Source organism: Phocoena phocoena, chromosome 19, assembly GCF_963924675.1.
Source record: "Phocoena phocoena chromosome 19, mPhoPho1.1, whole genome shotgun sequence".
NCBI classification, from domain to species: domain Eukaryota; kingdom Metazoa; phylum Chordata; class Mammalia; order Artiodactyla; family Phocoenidae; genus Phocoena; species Phocoena phocoena.
In genome coordinates, this window is record NC_089237.1 from 50,111,869 (window position 1) to 50,132,106 (window position 20,238).

The following is a 20,238-nucleotide window of genomic DNA, read 5'->3' on the forward strand; positions in this document are numbered from 1 at the left end:
TGCAGTGGTTAAGAATCTGCCTACCAATGTAGGGGACATGGGTTTGCTCCCTGGTCCTGGAAGATCCCACATGCCACGGAGCACCTAAGCCCGTGTGCCACAACTACTGAGCCTGCGCTCTAGAGCCCGTGCTCCACAACAAGAGAAGCCACCGTAATGAGAAGCCCGTGCACTGCATCGAACAGTAGCCCCTGCTCTCCGCAATTAGAGAAAGCCTGTGCACAGCAACGAAGACCCAACGCAGCCAAAAATAAATTAATTAAATAATTAAAAAAAAAAGAAGAAATCATTGTATAGTACCACTGGCCCTGTGGGAGGGTCCGTTTCACTACAACTTTGCCAGGATAGGATTTTGTGATTATCCTTCGTTTTTTGCTAGCAAAGAGATGTAGTTTCTAACTGTGGCCAGGGGAGCAATAAACTATGATGGGTGAATGTGTCAATATTTCAGTGTGAAACAGAGTCAAGCCCTGTAATGAAATAAACCAGATGACAAGATTAATCTGAGAGCTGGTGTGATAAGCTGTCATACTGAAGGCCGCATGTGCAAAAAAGGATGTTTGGCTTGCCTTCTCCTTCTTAGTTCTCTAGGCCTTATATTTAGCCTTTCACAGAAATGGAAGGATAGAGAGAGGGAGAAGAGAGGCTGAACTCCTTTTACTACACTGCCCTGCCCTTCCGCAGCCACAGCTGGATTTTAAGTGGCCATCAACTATCCACATGGCCATTTCTGGTGCTGACAACAGTGAAGTGGCCAGGTGGGAACTTGGCCTTACCGAGCCTGGGAAGTGACAGTCTGGGAACAAGAGGCGAACTTGGGCAAGCACTGCTCAAGCTGACTTGCAAGTGTAGCCTCAGTATTATCTACAATCTCCCAGACACTTGAGATCTAGGTGGAGAGCAGCTCAAACCCTCATTCCATGCCCTGCGAAGTCCAAAGCCCTCCTACAGATTTCTGTGGGCTCCCCAGGAGGCCTCTACTTTCCCATGGCCAGCCCAGCTCCGAGCCCCTGTGGGTGAGCCTCTGTTCCATACTGCACTGACCCAGGGATGAAACTCAGTCATTCCCTCACTCCCCACATCACCAGAACAAAACTGTGTACCAACGCATTGGGAGATGCAGTAGACTTTACTAAAGATTGGATGAGGGCCATAGGGGAAGTTTCTAATGCAGCAATGCAAACCACTGCAAACTGACATAATCCAGCCCTGTTCTTAAAATGCCATTGACCCGGGCTTCCCTGGTGGCGCAGTGGTTGAGAGTCTGCCTGCCGATGCAGGGGACATGGGTTCGTGCCCCAGTCCAGGAAGATCCCACATGCCGCAGAGCGGCTGGGCCCGTGAGCCATGGCCACTGACCCTGCACGTCTGAAGCCTGTGCTCCGCAACGGGAGAGGCTGCAACAGTGAGAGGCTCGTGTACTGCAAAAAAAAAAAAAAAAAAAAAATGCCATTGGCCCTTTGGCCACTCCATTCCTGATCATCTTCCACCAGATGCTTCTCCCACTTTCCAACCATCCAACTGGCTCCCCTTCCTCTCCTCCTCCCATTTTCCCCCAGAACTCCAGACCCCCACCTGCCCCAGTACCCAGAGGAATTCAACAGTCTCCATCCAGTTCCTACCAGCAAACTTCATTCCCTGCCCAGCCAGGTAAGTGCTTGAAAGGCAGCTCATTCTATGTTTTATTTTTATTTTTTGATGATGTATAGTTATCAATAAAGTGCCTAGGTCTTAAACGTACCGTTCAGTACATCTGACAATTGCATAACAAGATGTAAACATTTCCATCCCCTTGTGCCCTTTCCAACCAGATCCTTTCTGCCCCCATTGAAACCACTATTCTGATTTCTATCAGTAGTTTAGTCTGTTCTTGAACTTCATACACAGAGACTCATACAGGTTGCACTCTTTCAAATGTGGCTTCTTTCACTTACTGTAATGTTGTCAGGATTCATCTATGCTGCTGTGTGTATCAGGAATTCATTTTTTTAAATTTCTGGGTAGCATTTCATTGTATGACTATACCAGCTTATTTATCCATTCTGCTGTGGAATTCCATTCTGTTTTTACACAGTGTTACAATGTTTGAGCTGACACCAGTAGGTATAGTAATGCCCAGATGGTAACCCTAAGAATTTGAGCGTGAGCAGGAGGGTCGAGTGGGGGATTTTCAACTGGGGGGAAAAATTAGAAAGGGGGGGAAGCTGAAATTAATTTTAATAATACATTTTTCTTAACCCACTATATCCAAAATATTATCATTTCAACATGTAATTGAGATAAGCATTTATTAATGAGATTTTTAAAATAATTTTATTTATTTTTTTATACAGCAGGTTCTTTATTAGTAAGATCTTTTATGTTCTTCTTTCTGTACCAAATATTTGAAATCCAGTGTGTATTTTTTTATTTATTTATTTATATTAATTTTTAATTTAAAAAAATTTTTTTTATTTTCTTTATTTTTTTTATTGTTTTTTTACCAGTGTGTATTTCACACTTATAGCACATCCCGGCCTTGACTAGCCATCTAGCCAGTGCTCAGTGGAATAGCCTCACAGGGCCAGTGGCTGCTGTCTTGGACAGTGCAGGCCTCGGGCAGAGGGATTTGTGTCCAAGTCCATGAAGCCCTTAATGGCAGGGAGTGAGGAGCTGGATTCATATTCAGGTCTCCCCATCTTCCTGCTAAGCTGTTTACAAGTCTGCCTCTTCCCACAGAGACTTCTTCCAACTCCAACTTTCTGAAATTCTAATTCACCCCCAACACATGCATTCTACCCACACCTTTTGGGACTCATGGCTATTTCAGATCATTTCTTTTTCATGAGAAAAACTCGAGTTTTTTTAATACACAGGGCGTGACCATTTTGAAATAAATTGAGGGGTTTACACTCAGGACTTTTTCTCATGAAATGGGCTAGTATAGGTGAGAAAATGTTAGTTGGAGTGCATTGCGTGTCCTAAAGACATTTTGAGAAACATGTTTTTGGTTTTTGGGTTTTTTTTTCTTTTTGGCTGTGTTGGGTCTTCGTTGCTGTGCGCGGGCTTTCTCTAGTTGTGGCGAGTGGGGGCTACTCTTCGTGGCAGTGCTCAGGCTTCTCATTGCGGTGGCTTCTCTTGTTGCAGAGAACAGGCCCTAGGCACACGGGCTTCAGTAGTTATGGCATGCAGCCTCAGTAGTTGTGGCACGCAGGCTCAGTAGTTGTGGCACGTGGGCTCAGTAGTTGTGGTGCACGGGATTAGTTGCTCGCAGCATGTGGGATCTTCCTGGGCCAGGGATTGAACTCATGTTCCCCGCATTGGCAGGCGGATTCTTAACCACTGCGCCACCAGGGAAGCCCTTAAATGCGTTTTATTTATGTGAATATATGTGTAGCTGTCACACTGTAAATTCTACATCTTAGAGGAACCTGGTTAAAGGAAAAAAAAAAAGCAGATTCCTGAATAAACCCAAAGTCTCCAGAATTCCCTGTGATGGACAGTGAATGTGATTTCTGTCACTGAGTCCCCGGAAATGCCTTTTGGGGAAGTGAGAGTCAGAGCTGGGGGGGTGGTTTGCTTTTAGCCTGCTCTTCTACCCTGACACTACCCAGAATCCAGTGCCTTAGGCTACTGGAGGACAAGCAGAGACAAGAAAGAAGCTGTCACTCCACCCTGCAACGTCTGCCTGGCCTCTGCTTCCCAGCCAGCTGCTTGACGCCCACCGCCAAAGGCAGGAGGAGAGCAGGGAGCCTGCCCAAGGTCGCGTGTCCAGGTGAGGTGCTTTAGAATCAGGAGGCCCAGTACTCGAATTTCAGACCCTGGATCCAAACTGCCTACTGCTCTGCATCATTAGAGGGGAAGTCTGCCAACGGTGGAGGAAAGAGGGGAAGAGGCCGGGGCCTCAGTCATTCAGTCGCATAGAAGAGAGGCTGAACTCCTTTTCTCAGATACGTATGGTGCACCTACTGCGCTCCAGGTGATGTTCTAGGCACTAGAAAGAGTGGAAAAGGAAGCAGCCAGGCCCTTGCTCTCCTGGAGCTCACAGGCCAGTGTGGGAGACAGACAACGAACATCAAATAAGCCAACAGACAGCTGTTACAGTAAGAGTAGGCAGGCTCAGATGGAGGAAAAATGCATTTAGCATATCGATCATAACATATTGCGGGGAGGCAGGGATGTCTGCCCCTCCCCCAACCCGGCACCCCGCCAGTTGACTCTTCCTAATTCAGAGAGAATGGGAGCTTTCGGTATGAGCTTTCAGCTTCCTGCCCCCAACCCAGTCTGGTTCCCCTGAGCAGCACAGCCCTCTCTCCACCCTTGCTCCCTTTTAAAAGTGGATTCTTCCATCTGGGTCCCTGAAGGTAGCTCCTGCTCTCTCTTCTATCCCTGTATCTCATTTTGTCCTCTTTCCTGACACCTTCATAGTATATAAACACTGACTCTCTGCATTTTAAACAAACAAGCTCACTTTCCTCCCTTCTTGAAATTCAGGCTTCCCTTGTCTTCTGGGCTTTCATCAGGCTGACCAGAGCTCCCTTTAAGCTGTTATCAGAGGAGGGAATGAGATGCAGAGTCTGTCATGAGGACAGGATGATTGAGGAGAAAGCAGGGGAGAGAGTGCAGGACACTAGCTCTGGAGTGGGGAGCATCTGTGAAGCAGGGAGGGGCCCGACAACAGGGTCTTCCTGGGTCTTGTTAGTCCGGCAGGAATTTCATTCCTATGTCATATTCGGTTATGACTATCCTCTAAGGACTCTGGATAGGATTTAGGATGCCCCTGCTCCTGCCAGCGCCCTGGGGAAATCCTGAGGCTCCACTGAAGTCATTCATACCCTAGTAAAAATCAGTTCCTCTTCCTCAGTGTCTGGCACACCCAGGCAAATGGGAAGTGGGGAGAGGAGGTAGTGTGGAACTTTGCTCTGAAGAGAGTGACTTAATGATGGAATTCCTGTGACAAGCAAACAGGAGAGGTCTTTGGGTTCAAGGAGTCTTTTTTTTTTTAAATTAATTTATTTAATTTTTGGCTGCATTGGGTCTTCATTGCTACCTGCGGGCTCTCCTCTGGTTGTGGCGAGCGGGGGCTACTCTTTGTCTTGGTGCACGGGCTTCTCATTGTGGTGGCTTCTCTTGTTACGGAGCATGGGCTTTAGGCGCGTGGGCTTCAGTAGTTGTGGCATGCAGCCTCAGTAGTTGTGGCTCGCGGGCTACAGAGCTTAGGCTCAGTAGTTGTGGCGCAGGGGCTTAGCTGCTCCGCAGCATGTGGGATCTTCCCAGACCAGGGGTCGAACCCGTGTCCCCTGCATTGGCAGGCAGATTCTTAACCACTGCACCACCAGGGAAGCCCAAGGAGTCTTTTTCAGTGCTTTCACTCTACTCGACTGCTGTTGCTACTGCCTATGAATGTTGCAGGGAACAAGCCTCCAGCTTCCTCACCTGCCCCAGCTGGGGGCTCTGCAGGCTGGCTGGATGCTGTGTTCCTCCCCGAGGTCTGAGAACCAGTTGGAGTGTTTGTTAACAATGCTGATTCCCGAGTCCCACAATAGACCTACAAATCAGAACTGGGAGTAGATAGAGTAGGGACATAGGACTCTGGTATCTGCATTTTAATACATTTCCCAAAGGTCTGGCTTGGTGGTCACAACTTAGAGCCCTGGGTTTGGCTTCTGATTTTTCCACTTACTAGATCTGCAACCTTAGGCAAGTTAATTGAGCTCTTCTAAGTTTCTATTCTCTTATCTGTAAAATGGGATTATAATTATGACCTGCCTTATAGAGTGGTTGAACTCATGGTAAAGTAGCACATAACGTGCGTTACTTTTCTAAAATGCATTTTCATATTGAGGTTCTTATGATTTGGAATAAGTCACAGCTAAAAGCTGAGGTCTTGCCAATATTGGAATTTCTTGACCGAGGGCCCTGCTTTCAGTTCTGTTATGGTAAAATGGGGGTGATAAGAACACCCCGCAACACCAGGTTATAATAAGGATTAAATGATAACATGTATGTCACTGGTTCTCGACATTGGCCTCCCATTAGAATCATCTGGAGAACTTTACTAAAACAAACAAACAAAATCCCAATGGCCAGGCCGCAGGTTGGGAACTTCCAATGTTCCTCAAGTTCTTGTCCCAGCTCTGGGGCCACACTGGATCCTACCCTCTTCTGGTCTATATTGTACCATGGGCCCCCACTCTGGCTCACAGGGCCCTGCCTTATCTCTGAGTCCAAGTCCGGCCTTGAGAACCTTCGTATGACCTCAGACTTTTTTGGGGGGCGGAGCGTGGCCAGAGCTGGTCCAGCCCTGAACCATAGGTCAGCAGGTCCCAGGCCATGGGAGGGTGAGGACCTGAGTCCACAGTACAGGTGAGGTGTCCTGGCTGCCGGGAGGAGGTCAGGGAGCTGCAGGGCCTGACCTCAGTCTTGTCAACTTGGGGAGCATCTGGTGGACGCCATAAATGGAAGAAGGGAAGAGTAAGAGAACTACGGGAGCTGCTTTTAGTTATTAGCTGTCAAGGGCCTTGGTGTGTCAGACCCCAGGGCAAGAGCTGGGGGTGTTCTTATTACCCCCATTTTACAGATAAAAAGAGAGAATTCAGAGAGATTAAGCAATTTGCTAAAGGCAACACAGCTAGTCTAAGACTAGATTTAACTAGTCTAGTTAATTAGACTAGTCTAAGTCTAGATTGACTAATCTAAGATTGTAGCTCAGCTCTGTCTGATGCCAAAGTTTGTGCTCTTTTTACTCTGCCAGGCTGACACCAAGCTGATAAATGTTTCTTTTCATAAGAGACCCCTGTCTGTCCCTAGCCTTGTGGCAGGTCTCCACTGCTTCTTCACTGGGTCAGCAACAACGGGCGCTCTGTGGTGGACTTCTGGTCAAAGATGGCAGAATTATCACTGACCTTTTTTCCTTCTGGAGACATCAGTAGAGGCCAAAAAAATGAAATTTTAAAATGTATAAACCCATGGAACAACTTTAACTAGAATCTTATTGCCATATGAGGATGAAGTGGTTCGTGTGGTGCCCCACTCACCCCAAGATGTCCACATCCCAATTCCTGCAACCTGTGAATATGTCACATGTTTACATGGCAAAGGGGAACTAAGGTTGTAAGTGCAATTGAGGTTGCTAATCAGCTGACCTGGAGATGGGGTGATGATCCTGGATTATCCAGGTGAGCCTAATGTAATCACAAGAGTTCTTGTAAGTGGGAGAAGGAGGCAAGGGGAGGTCACACGTGGCCAGGGGAGAACTGTTAGAGAGATGCAACATTGCTGGCTTTGAATATGGAGGCAGGGGCCATTAGCCAAGAAACACAAGTGGCCTCCAGAAGCTGAAACGAGCAAGGAAACAGCTTCTCTAGTGGAGCCTCCAGGAGGGACCCAACCCTGCCCATAGTTTAATTTTAGCCCAGGGGCATCATGCTGGCCTTCTGTCCTCCAGAGCTATAAGATAATACTTTTGTGTTGTTTTAAGCCACTGCATCTGTGGTATTTGTTAGAGCAGCCATAGCAAACAAATACATTTTGTTTCTAATGACCACTGCTGCCTGGGATCCCGCCTCCCCCAGTGACGTTTCAGTCCAATTCCAAAACTTTTAAGTTACTTTTGATTACTAAGCAGACTCATTTAAAAATTTAGTCATGCTCATTTAAAATCTTCCGTCTTGGGACTTCCCAATGGTCCAGCAGTTAAGACTCCACGCTCCCAATGCAGGGGGCCCAGGTTCGATCCCTGGTCAGGGAACTAGATCCCACATGCTGCAGCTAAGTGCCCACGTGCCATAACTAGGACCCAGTGCAGCCAAATAAATAAAAATGAAAACTTCCCTCTTATCTTTGACTCAAAGCTCCCCCCTTTGCCCAAGGAGGGGAGTAGAGAGAAGAGTGAGGGCTGTCTCAGCTCCTTAGCTTCCCCACATCTACTTCCCTGGTATGAGATTGAGGAGGAAAGACGGGGACAGACAGTTTTCCCCAGGAAGTCTCCCCTCACTGGACCATTGCTGCCGATCAAGTTTGTGGTGTTGGGTGGAGACTCAACCACTGGCCCTTGAGAGGTCCCTTGTGGTCCCTTGAGAGACTCAGCTGCATCTTTGGGCTGGCTGCCAGCATCCTCTCATGCAAACACCTCTTTGCCCCATGCTTCAGTAGCTCTCAGGAGGTCTGTACCCCACAACCTTATCTACTCCAGGCCTGGCAACACAGGTGGGATTCAGCTTCCATACCTTTACAGGACCTGAACTTGACCATACAGCTGTGACACACTCCCCACTGGCTGTACTCCCTGCCATCTCTTCCCAGAGCTCTTGTCCCCTCTCTGGGGACACCCTGGCTATTAAACTAGCCTGGTAGTCCAGAGAACATCTAACTGGGAACAGGATGTGTTTCTCGTGGGCCCCCTCTCTCAGCTGCATTCTTCCAAGAAGACAAGCTCTTCTTGGTTCTGTTGAAAAGGCCTCTGTCAGCAGTCCATGGGGAAGAGTGCTATTTCTCTGATCGTAGATTGTGGGGAACTTGGGACTTTCATTCTCAGCTGTGGGCCCTGATCATTCATTCTAGGGAATCCCTTGGGCCCTCACCCCACCATATCACTACCACATCAGTGCTTTTTTCAAAGTAAGGTATCTTGACCCCCATTTGGCCTTTCCTTGATGATTTGGAGGCATCATGACTAACATCAACAGAGGAAGGCCCTGTGACACAGAGAGAAAGCGTTCTGCCCTCCCTCCTACCTGGGGCAGGTCATTTCACCTCTGTCTCAGGCCCCTGTCTAGAAAAGGCTATGGTGGTGAGGATGAAATGAGGTGAGCAATGAGAAAGCTCTTGCAGAATGCTTGGTGCACCGAACACTTGCGAAACACCTGATGGCAATTCAAATCCATTCGATTTGTAAGAAAAAAACTGCAGAATGCTTACCATTCTGCATAGTTCTGAAAAGTGACCCATTGCTTCACTTTTTGACATCATCCTACTTCCTCTTTCTTCCCCAAGAATCTGATGAGAATAAAATTTCTTTGAACTTGAAATCTGAACAATGGGAAGCTACGCTATATGGTTAACTGGTCCTTTTTTCAATGTTATCAAAGTAAATGCAAAAGTTAAAAAAATCAAGGAATTCAGAGGGTTTATAGTGAAAAGTCACAGCTGCCTGGTCTCCCACTTCCCTCCTCCCGTCCAGTCATACTCTTCAGGTGCACAGCTTTTAACTCTATGTCTGGTTTCTATAGCTCTAAAGAGTATGTTTATGTTTCTTGTTGGAGAAATCCTTCAAGAGTAAAAGAAAAAGACGAAAAGATAGAAAATATGAGGGAGTAAAAGAAAAAGACGAAGAGATAGAAAATATGAGGGGAAAATTAGACGAAGAACGAGGAGACATTTAAATAAGAGAAAAGAGAATGAGTATCCATCAACAGATGAATGGATAAAGATGATGTGATATATATACACAACGGAATATTACTCAGCCATAAAAATGAATGAAATATCACCATTTGCAGCAACATGAGTGGACCTAGAGATTATCATACTGAGTGAAGGAAGTCATACAGAGAAAGACAAATATTATATGATATCACTTATATGCGGAATCTAAAAAAATAATACAAATGAACTTATTTACAAAACAAAAACAAACTCACAGACATAGAAAACAAACTTATGGCTACCAAAGGGGAAGGAGGAGAGGGATAAATTAGAAGTATGGGATTAACAGATACATACTACTATATATAAAGTAGATAAACAACAAGGATTTACTGTATAGCACAGGGAACTATATTCAACATCTTCTAATAGCCTATAATGGAAAAGAATATGAAAAAGAATGTATGTATATATATATAACTGAATCACTTTGCTGTATACCTGAAACTAACACAGTATTATAAATCAACTATAGTTCAATAAAAATAAATAAATAAGATAAGGAGAAAATGGAGGGAAGAAATTTCTGTCCATCTGTCTATCTATCCATCCATCCATCTCCATCCATCCATCATTCCATGTATCTATGTATCTTTTTTTTTTTTGTGGTACGCGGGCCTCTCACTGCTGTGGCCTCTCCCGTTGCAGAGCACAGGCTCCGGACGCGCAGGCCCAGCAGCCATGGCTCACGGGTCCAGGCGCTCCGCGGCACGTGGGATCTTCCCGGACCGGGGCACAAACCTGTGTCCCCTGCATCGGCAGGCAGACTCTCACCCACTGCGCCACCAGGGAAGCCCTCTATATATCTATTTATCTAACTGGTTCCCTAGAGCTAAAGAAGGTGAGATTCCAATTTAGGTTTGAAGAACAAAGAGGCTGCCTTCTGATATGTGGCATCTTCTTAAGTCCAGTGCCCTTTGACCACACTGGGCTCTGCACAACCAAATTTCACAGACCCGTGCTGAGAGCCAAGGTTCCATTCTCCATGGTCTTCCTTTTTCCCTTTGGTCTTCTTCCTCTCTTCCTTTCTTTTGTGCACCCTGAGAAGGTGATCTACAAGAAAACATCTGCTGAGTGCATGCTTTGTGGGGGTGATACCCCCAGTAGATGACACTTCACTCCCTTAAGAGTGAATCCCCAGCACGTCTACCAACATCAATAAATGACAAAAACATAATGTTGAACAAAAAGTAAGCTGCAGAATCATGTTTATAGAAGAGTACTAGTTACACGTGATTGGTTTGCCACATATAACTTTCTGAATAGCCAAAGAACATTATATTGATCAAGCCAAACCTTCACAAAAGAAATGATGTTTGCAACTAAAAATCCAAATCGTTATATAACAACTTAATAAATGAAAACACTATGCCAGGAATACAAACACATGTTTAACTAGTAAGCCAAGTCATTAGGTCTTTGTAGTAATAATGGCTTTAGCAGCAGCCTAATTTGGCCCCTGTTCCTTGGCCCCCTGCCTGGATCCCCACTGATGTTGTTAATAATAGCTCAAAAGCATGAATCAGAAATGGCAGTACATGAACATGCATGGGTGAGTTTCCATTGGCTAAATGGTGACACAGGAAGGTGATTCTCATTTAACCAGGACATGTCTGGATATGTCCCAGGCCTCGAGAATCTTTTTTTTTTTTTTTGTCTGTGTTGGGTCTTCGTTGCTATGCGCGGGCTTTCTCTAGTTGCGGCGAGTGGGGCCTGCTCTTTGTTGCGGTGCGCGGGCTTCTCATTGCAGTGGCTTCTCCTGTTGCGGAGCACGGGCTCTAGGTGCCCGGGCTTCAGTAGTTGTGGCTCGTGGGCTCAGTAGTTGTGGCTCGCGGTCTCTAGAGCGCAGGCTCAGTAGTTGTGGCACACGAGCTTAGTTGTTCCGCGGCACGTGGGATCTTCCCAGACCAGGGCTCGAACCCATGTCCCCTGCATTGGCAGGCGGATTCTTAACCACTGCACCACCAGGGAAGCCCCAAGAATCATTTTTATTTTAACATCCACATGAACTAGCAAAGTGTCCATTCCACAGATGAGCGGAGCCCAGCCCCACCTCCAGGTCTCCCTGAATTCCTGGAGGTCACTCCTAGGAGTCTATCCTGCAGCCTGCTCCCCACCGTCACTTGGAGCCTGGCAGCTGCTGTTCTACTTGCCCGTGTGTCACCCGTGGCTTGAAAAACCACTGCACACATGTCATTTCTCCCCAGGTTCTGTTCATACAAGCTTCTGTTGTCCAATTTTATTGAAGATTTGATGGGAAAAGACAATCACAGCACAGCATTTTACAGGCAACAATTGAAGACTGAATATTAGATGTAACTTTCCTACAAACGCATGGGTCATTTTCCACCAAGGGGACTTTCTACTGATGCTCCAACTTTCTGCTCTCTTCTTTTTTTTTTCCTAGCTTTATTGAGATGTAATTGACACATAACATTACATAACTTAAAGGTGTACTACCTGTTGATTTGATACATTTACATATTGTATAATGATTACCCCCACAGTGTTATAGCCAACACCTCCATCACATCACACAATTACTCTTTCTTTCTTGTGGGGAGAACATTTAAGACCTACTCTCTTCGTGACCTCTCCCTCTGCTCTGACTCTCTTCCCAGACTCTCCTCCTCTCTAGTCAGTCAGGCTTTAGCCCCCAAGTTCCTGTTACCAATTCAGTTTGCTTTGCATCTTTACCTTCTCCCTCTGACCGTGCCTCACTCAAAGAGACCCATCAAGGTTATTTTTCTAACCCCCACCTCAAAAAACAAAAAAGCTCTCAAAATTCTATCTCCCCTTTTATGAATTAAGTCTATGTTGCCCCTTCAATATAAAAACAACTGCAGAGAGCTATTGCTTTAACTGGCATTTCCCTTCCTGCTGCATGTTTAACAGTATGAGAAAGAACAGTGAATATGTCTACAGTTTCTAGAGTAACTAATAAGTACATGTCTTACCTCTAATCTTCGTAAATTCCCTGCAAGGTAGTAGACAATATCACTCCCATGTTTCAGATGAGGACACTGAGGCTTGGAGAAGGTTAAGTCACTTGCCTGAGGTCTCCCAGCTGCTAATCCGCAGGGTTTGACTGTGAACCAGTGCCTGCCTGGCCCCTAAGCAGATGCAGCTGCACGACATGGGAGATAACTGCCCCCACCACCCCAGGAAGCCTTTCACTCATGCCTCATTCCTCTCTCTCCATTCTTCTCAGGATCCCACGGCAATGGATTGGTGGAGGGACAATTTCTGGATCATCTTGGCTGTGGCCATCATCTTTGTCTGCGTGGGCCTGAGCATCTTCCTGTTCTGTGTCTGTAGGTGTCTGTTTAGACAAGGTAATGACCATCTCATTTGGGCAGGTGGAGGTAGGGGAGGGGAGAGGTGGTTATCAGCGTATTAGGACTTCTTCAGGGCAAAAGATTAGTTCTGGGCCTGTATAGGCTGAACTCTGGATTTAGCATCATGTATTCTGGGTTTGAGTCCTAGCCCTGCCACTAATTTGTGTCTCTGGGCCTCAGTTTCCCCCTCTGCATAGTGAAGGGAGGGAGGTTACCTAATCTCCAAGAACTCTTCCAGCTCCATCGGTTTGGGTGAAAGCAGAATCTGTTTCAGGGCACACTGTGCACTAATGCTATCTCTCTTCAGTGTGGCTGCCAATCACAGCATCCTACCTCTGGGACTTGAAAGGGAGTACAAGTCCATGGAATGTCAAAAACTGTCTTGATTCCAAACACGTCAAGTTGTATACATGTTGCATACATGAAATACGTACAGCTTTTTGTATGGCAATCATTCCCCAATAAAGTGGTCTAAAAAAATGTCTTGAGGCATGAAAAATGGATTCATTCCATGATCAACATGTTTGACCACTATGATTGCCTACTCTAAGACCATACTCTGAATTTTCTGGTATTACATCTGCCTCGGATAGAGGTTCTTAGCATTCTTGGACATAAATAAGCAGCTTATTGGTGGATAAATGTAACTTTAGATGATCTACAAGTGGGTTTCTACTTTACCATTCATCTCCAGAAACATGAAACCCTTGATTCAATGGTGTGTTTTCTTGAGATCCTATCCCTTTACATAATGACCTAGGCCTGGAGTATACCTGGGGATGGTAAATACACTGAGAGGTACAGCCATCTTGCCCTGGGGCAACCTGGGCAGGCACCCCTCCATGATCAAGGCACTGTCCTCCCATTGCATCTGGGCACAGCCTCAGAATCCTGCGGAACCAGTGCTGAAAGGTCAGGGCTGTTCAAGAAGTGAAAACTTTTTGTCATTCTTCTCAATCTCTTTTTAGAGATAAGAAAATTAAGGTTCAGAGACAGGCAGATCCTTGGTTGAGGTCTCCTAGGAATTGGTAGCAGAGTTGGAACCAGAACGCAGGTTCACTGGGCTGCCTGTTCAATGTCCTTTCCCCTCCACCCCTTGATGGTAATTAGTCTTTTTTAATACAAAAAGTATATTCTAGCCCTTATTGTTCTCTATACATTTTTTAAACATTTCATTTTTAGATATGGACAAAAATATGATCCTGAACAAAATCTTTACCTATTCTCTTTTAACTTGACCCACTCCTATTAACAAGCAGGTTATAATTAATAATAACTTACAGGTCCAGCATATCACAGTTTACAAACTGCTTTTCCCATTCTTTATCTCATTTCCTCCCAACCATACTTTTGGCTATTCACTCGACCAGTATTTCTGAATGCCAGCTATGTGCTAGGTAGCTATAGTACTAGGCAATGAGGAAACAGGCACAGCCCACAATGGATAGTGCCTAGACTCTGTGGTCAGATGGCCTGGGTAAAATTCTGGCTCTAGGACTTCCCTGGTGGTCCAGTGGTTAAGAATCCACCTGCCATTGCAGGGGACACAGGTTTGATCCCTGTTCCGGGAAGATCCCACATGCTGTGGGCAACTAAGCCCACGAGCCACAACTACTGAGCCCACATGCTGCAACTACTGAAGCCTGTGCGCCTAGAGCCTGTGCTCCGCCAAAAGAGAAGCCACCACGAAGAGAAGCCCACGCACTACAACAAAGAGTAGCTCCCCCTTGTCGCAACTAGAGAAAGCCCGCATGCAGCAACGAAGACCCAGCGCAGCCAAAATAAAATAAAATAAAACAAAATATAACTACATCTATAAAAAAAAATTCTGGCTCTATCACTTATGAGCTCTGTGTCCCTAAGTCTGTTTGCTCTGGATGGTTCTTCTCCCACATGTCCTGAACCTGCTGGGTCTCTGATCTCTTCTAAACTCTAAAAATCACAACTTTTGATAATTCTTCCTAAATGAATATGCTTATTTGTTTCCTTAGGCAAGAAATGCGAAATTGCCAAGCCCTTGAAACAAAAGCAGAGAGATGAAGAAACGATGTATGAGTAAGTGGGGGGGAACACTTCTTTTTAATTTCAAGAACCACCTGTTCACTTCCATTCTTGCGCCCGTGCTAAGAACGTGTGCCTTAAATTCCAGGGAAATATTGTGTCTGCCAACTCTCCCCACTGTAAGGGAAGAGACCTCAGGGCTCTGGGGGTGCAGGGCACCACCTGGCTCTCTCTGCTCTCCAAGTCCTCCCAAGTCTCGTCTAGTTTGATAGAGGTCACAGGTCGGGCGCTGTGTTCTGGGCCCACCACTCAGGGTTATGTTTACCCTTCTTTTCTTTAGCTGGATTACAAGTAGAGTCTTCTAAAAGCTATTGTGCTGAATAAAAATATGCCATTCGCGTTACTTTTGTATTTTCTGATATCTTTGAGGCTTTGTGATTGCTATCTCTGTGGGGGGGGTGGTCCCCAAGACCAACTTTAGGCTGGATTATTTGCTAGAAGGACTCACAGGACCCAGAAAAGGTTATAGGTTATCACAGCGAAAGGATACTGATTAAACTCAGCAAAGGAAAAGGCACATAAGGTGGAGTCCAGGGCAGTTGTCCTCTTCCAGGGGAATCACACAGACTGCTCTTAATTCTCCCAACACTGATGTGTGACAGCATGTGTGAAGCATTGCCAACCAGAGAAGCTCACCCAAGCCTTGGTTTCTAGGGTTTTTAATCAGGGCAAGTCACAAAGGCAAGGAGCGCCTGCATGACCTACTTTAGCTAATTCAGTCTCCTGAGGCCAAACTGATACAGAAAGACACAGGGCCCCTGGCAAACACAGCAGGCATTCACCATCAGTCACATTGTTAGCATAAACTATCTGGCTAGCCCAAGGCCCCTTAATACAAAGACACTCTTATCAGGCAGGATATTCCAAGGGTTTAGAGATTATCTCCCAGAAGCTGGTCAAGGGCCAGTCCTTTCTTTAAAACGTAGGCACAGGGAATTCGATGGCGGTCCAGTGGTTGGGACTCTGCGCTTTCACTGCCGAGGGCCTGGATTCAATCTCTGGTCAGGGAACTAAGATCCTGCAAGCCACATGGTGTGGCCAAAAAAATTTTTAAGTAAAAATTAAAATAAATAAATAATGTTTCTTAAAAATACGAATAAATTAAAAAACAAAAATATAAAGTCATTCTAAAGTGACTTTCGTTGGGGCTCAAGGGATTCAGCAAATAATAGATCTCTTCCCCTCCAATTCTGATCCCCTTGAGGAGTCAGACAAATGTATCCTGCAGTTAGGTAATGAAAGTATTGCCTTTATTGAGGATAAAACTGACATTGCAGAATGTGGCTCTTCTCCATGGCCAAGTTTGCTTCCTAATTCAAAACCAGGCAAACTTTCCTGCATGGTACATAGGCAGCCCTGGACAGCCTCAGGTCTCCCCTACAGGGCAGGGCCCTTTCTCTGAATGGCAAAGACTCAAGCAGAATATATACTTTAGGCAGTCAGGCCGGCTCTAGAAGAGAAAGTGGGAGAAGCTAGATTTTTCCCCAAGTCAGGTAAATGTCCCTCCTCTCCCGGGAAGAGCCACGGAGGGGTGGAGTGAGGTCACTGATGGCGCTCTAGCCACATGTCCCCTTCTCCACTCACCCCAGCAACGCTTCTGCATTCCAGGGGACTTAAGCACATACAGGAGGCCAAAACTCAGCTCAGAAGAATCTAGTACCAGTTTGGAAATCAGAGTACACAGAGGGGATGGGGGGGTCTGGGTAAGGAAGCTTTCTTGGAATCTATCTTTTTATTAAAACTTCTTACTGAAGTATAATATAAACAGAAAAGTACACATGGTAAGGGTACAACTCAATGAATTTCCACAAACTGAACAGAGCCGGTAGGTGACACCCAGATCAAGAAACAAAATTACCAGCTCCTCAGCCCCATATATTCCCTTTCAGCCATTAAACCCCAAGGATAACCACTACCTGAAATAGTATAGGCTCGTTTTTCCTTGTTTTTTATGCTTCATATACATGGAATTAGAGAGTATGTGTTATTGGTGTTTAGCTTCTTCTGCTCAGCCTTTTTTTGTGAGATTCATTGTGTGTAGTCGTAGATTGTTCCTTTTTTTTTTTTTTTTTTTTTTTTTTTTGCGGTACGCAGGCCTCTCACTGCTGTGGCCTCTCCTGTCACGGAGCACAGGCTCCGGACGCGCAGACTCAGCGGCCATGGCTCACGGGCCCAGCCGTGCCACGGCATGTGGGATCTTCCCGGACCGGGGCACGAACCCGTGTCCCCTACATCGGCAGGCGGACTCTCAACCACTGCGCCACCAGGGAAGCCCTAGATTGTTCATTCTTACTGCCATAGGGTATTCCACTGTGGGAGTGAACCATGATGAATTTATCCATTCTACTGCTGATGGGCATTTGGGTAGCGTGCAGTTTGGGGCTGTTATGAATAACGCTGCGATGAACATTCTATAACGTATCTTTTGGTGATATATACCCAGTATTGCTGTCACATGGTGTGTGTACATTTAGCGTTAGGAGTACATTTGTTTTTCAAATCAAAATACACCTGGTGCTTACCTCCCCCTTCGAATCCAGCTCAGATGAACACAGGAAGATGACCTCTAAGTTATAGTACTTCAACTCCCTTCCCTCAAATCCAGCTGGTCCCTGGGCTAAAGGAAATGGTTTCTTTAGAGTGCCAGTTACAAATGGGATACAAGACCTAGAAAGGGAAGGAAATGCTTCCAGTTTTCAGGGACCAAGATTTGAATGTTCAACTCTATCCACTTTCCTTGACGTTTTCTTTTAAATCAGTAGGCGTGATCAAAACCAAACACTGACTCCTCTTCTTCCTCTCTTCCAGGAATGTTACCAATCAATTCTCAGTTCAATTACCCCCTCTGCCACCCAGGGGTGTGCTTTCTCCAGAAGTTGCCTGTGAGTGTATTTTGCTGATAACAGTCTCATTCAGGGTAGAATAATAAATTTATCTTGGTGTTTAGTCAGCTTGGGCTGCCCATAAGACAATAACATGGACAATGTGGCTTAAACAACAGTAATTTTCTCACAGTTCTGGAGGCTAGAAGTCCAAGATCAAGGTGCCAGCCAATCTGGTTTCTGGTGAGGACTCTTCCAGGCTTGGAGATGGCTGCCTTCTCCCTGTGTCCTCACATGGAGGGGAGAGAGCTCTCTGGTGTCTCTTCTTATAAGGACATATATATATAATACTATTGGATCAGGGCCACACCCTTATGACCTTATTTAACCTTAATTACTTCCTTAGAGGCCCCATCTCTAAATACAACCACACTGGTGGTTAGAGCTTCACCATATGAATTTTGTGGGGACACACACATTCAGTCTATAACACTGGAATTTGCAGATGGCAGCAACCTGTTTTTTTTTTTTTTTTTAACATCTTCATTGGGGTACAATTGCTCCACAATGGTGCGTTAGTTTCTGCTCTACAACAAAGTGAATCAGCTATACATAGCAACCTGTTTTAAAGAGATGAACTAAGTTTTAAGGGGGCAGAATAAGTACCAATGCTTCCAGTATTCAATGTGTGAGTTCATATTCAAATTCCAGCCTGCAGCATGGGTATAAAGGAACACTGGGCCTCTCAGATATCCTATCAGAAAAACTCTGCCTGGTTCCCTTGACTGGAGTGTTCTTCCTTAAGCTGTATACAGAGCTGGCTTTACCACACCTTTCAGGTGTCAGTCCAAATGTCAGCACCTCAGAGAGGCCATTCCTGACCATCCTATATAAAGAAATCCTGCTAATTCTCCTTATGAGGCTTATGGCAATAATCCTAAATGGGCTTATTTAGTTATCCTTCATTTGTTCATTATCTATCTCCTCTATTATAATATAAACTCTAGGAAATAGGTGCCTTTCTTGTCTTGTTCACCACTGTTTACCCACCACTAAGAACAGTGCCTGGAGCTTAGTAGATAATGGATGAAAATGTTTTAACTGAATGGATAAATAATAATATTAGCTAACATTTATTGATCAGGCCCTGTGTGTCAGGTCCCATGCTAGGCACTTTATAGGTACTATCTCATTTAATCCTCTCAACACCTCTATGAGGCAGGTACATTATTATGTCCCTCTGACAGAAGAGGACACTGAGGCACAGAGAAGTTAAGCGACCTACTCATGGCCACACAGCTAGTGACTTCTGGACCCTGAAGATGAACTTGGATCTAACTGCAGAACTTTGTGTGAAATGAAATGGTGCTTGTTTTTCAGGTTCTCTTAGGAAAAGATGAGATTGGGGTGAGGCAGTTCCAGGCCCCACCAAAGGTGGGGCTGAGCTGTTTCACTATCTTTTTCCTACCACTTTAGTCCATTTGCTATGTACCCATCCTCCACTAATTCCACCTTTTGAAAACACCACTGCCCACCTCCTTCTTAGCAGAGGGATTGTGGACATGAGCAATTATAGATAGTTATGGAAAGCACTGTAAGTCACTGTGAGGGATGTGCCCAAAAGGAAATACGGTTTGTATCACTTCCTTATGAGAATTAGATCTATAAACACAACACTACTCATTTGGCTACTAGCTCTGGTCAGCTTCTTGTCTAATCTTGTTTCATGGTTCCTACTGCAGTGCAGTCAGGCAAAGAGACACGGGAGTCAAGATGTCTGACCACTATTTGCCACTTACTCACTTGGGTGAGCCTGAGACTGTGTCATGTCTGGGCTTTAGTTTTCTCTGTAAAATGGGGATCTGGTCCACCAAGAAGTGGGAGGATCACCGAAACCCATGAAAATCATGCAGAGCCACTTGGTCAAAAATATATAAACACACAATAGCTTTGCATTTAATACCTTTTTGTGTATTCTAGCCCCACAGGAAACCCCAAGTCGGCCACCAGCTGCATACTCCTCAGTACCTAAAGTTAGAAATAAGAAGACAATGGCCGTCCCAAGCTATATTGAGCCTGACGATGACTATGATGACGTTGATAACCCTGCACATATGGAAAACCATCATCTTGAAACAACCGCTTCTTCTTTTTGACAAGCAGAAGAGGGTTCGTTCACACAGCTTATTTTAAACCGTCAAGAATGGTCGAACTTCAGTAGGTATCCAGGTCCGAAAGCCAGTGGTAATGGTACCAGCTCTGTAAGATAAGCACTTCCTGAATCGTAGATGAAGAAGCATCAGTGATCAGATAATCGCAGCCAGAGGAAAGACGCCCACGCTCAGCTCTGAGGAGTCAGTCCTTGAGCTTCTGCTGAGTGAGGTTCCAGGCGGGGGACCACTGGGTTCCGCCGTCCCCACCCGTGAGGAGACACTCAGTTCCCGGCACTCTTCCCCTGTTTGTGTGGTTCCAAGTGATCTTAAAACTTGGCGTTTGATTGTACAGAGCCTCCCAGGCTCCTATCCCCAGCACAGCCCTCACCAAGCACATGTCTTGCCCCCCCACGCCCCATCTCCCACACTGAGCGGCTACGGGTGGTAGTTACAGCTAAG

General features: G+C 45.7%; 1 protein-coding gene across 1 annotated transcript; it reads left to right on the plus strand.

The window, feature by feature from the left end:
* Positions 1 to 720: 720 nt before the first annotated feature.
* On the plus strand, positions 721 to 19,782 carry SCIMP (SLP adaptor and CSK interacting membrane protein). The gene is made up of 6 exons (XM_065898052.1): positions 721 to 758; positions 1,560 to 1,650; positions 12,617 to 12,719; positions 14,735 to 14,798; positions 17,613 to 17,686; positions 19,607 to 19,782. The coding sequence occupies exons 1-6, from the start codon at positions 721 to 723 to the stop codon at positions 19,780 to 19,782; spliced, it is 546 nt and encodes a 181-aa protein (XP_065754124.1).
* The last annotated feature ends 456 nt before the right edge of the window (positions 19,783 to 20,238 follow it).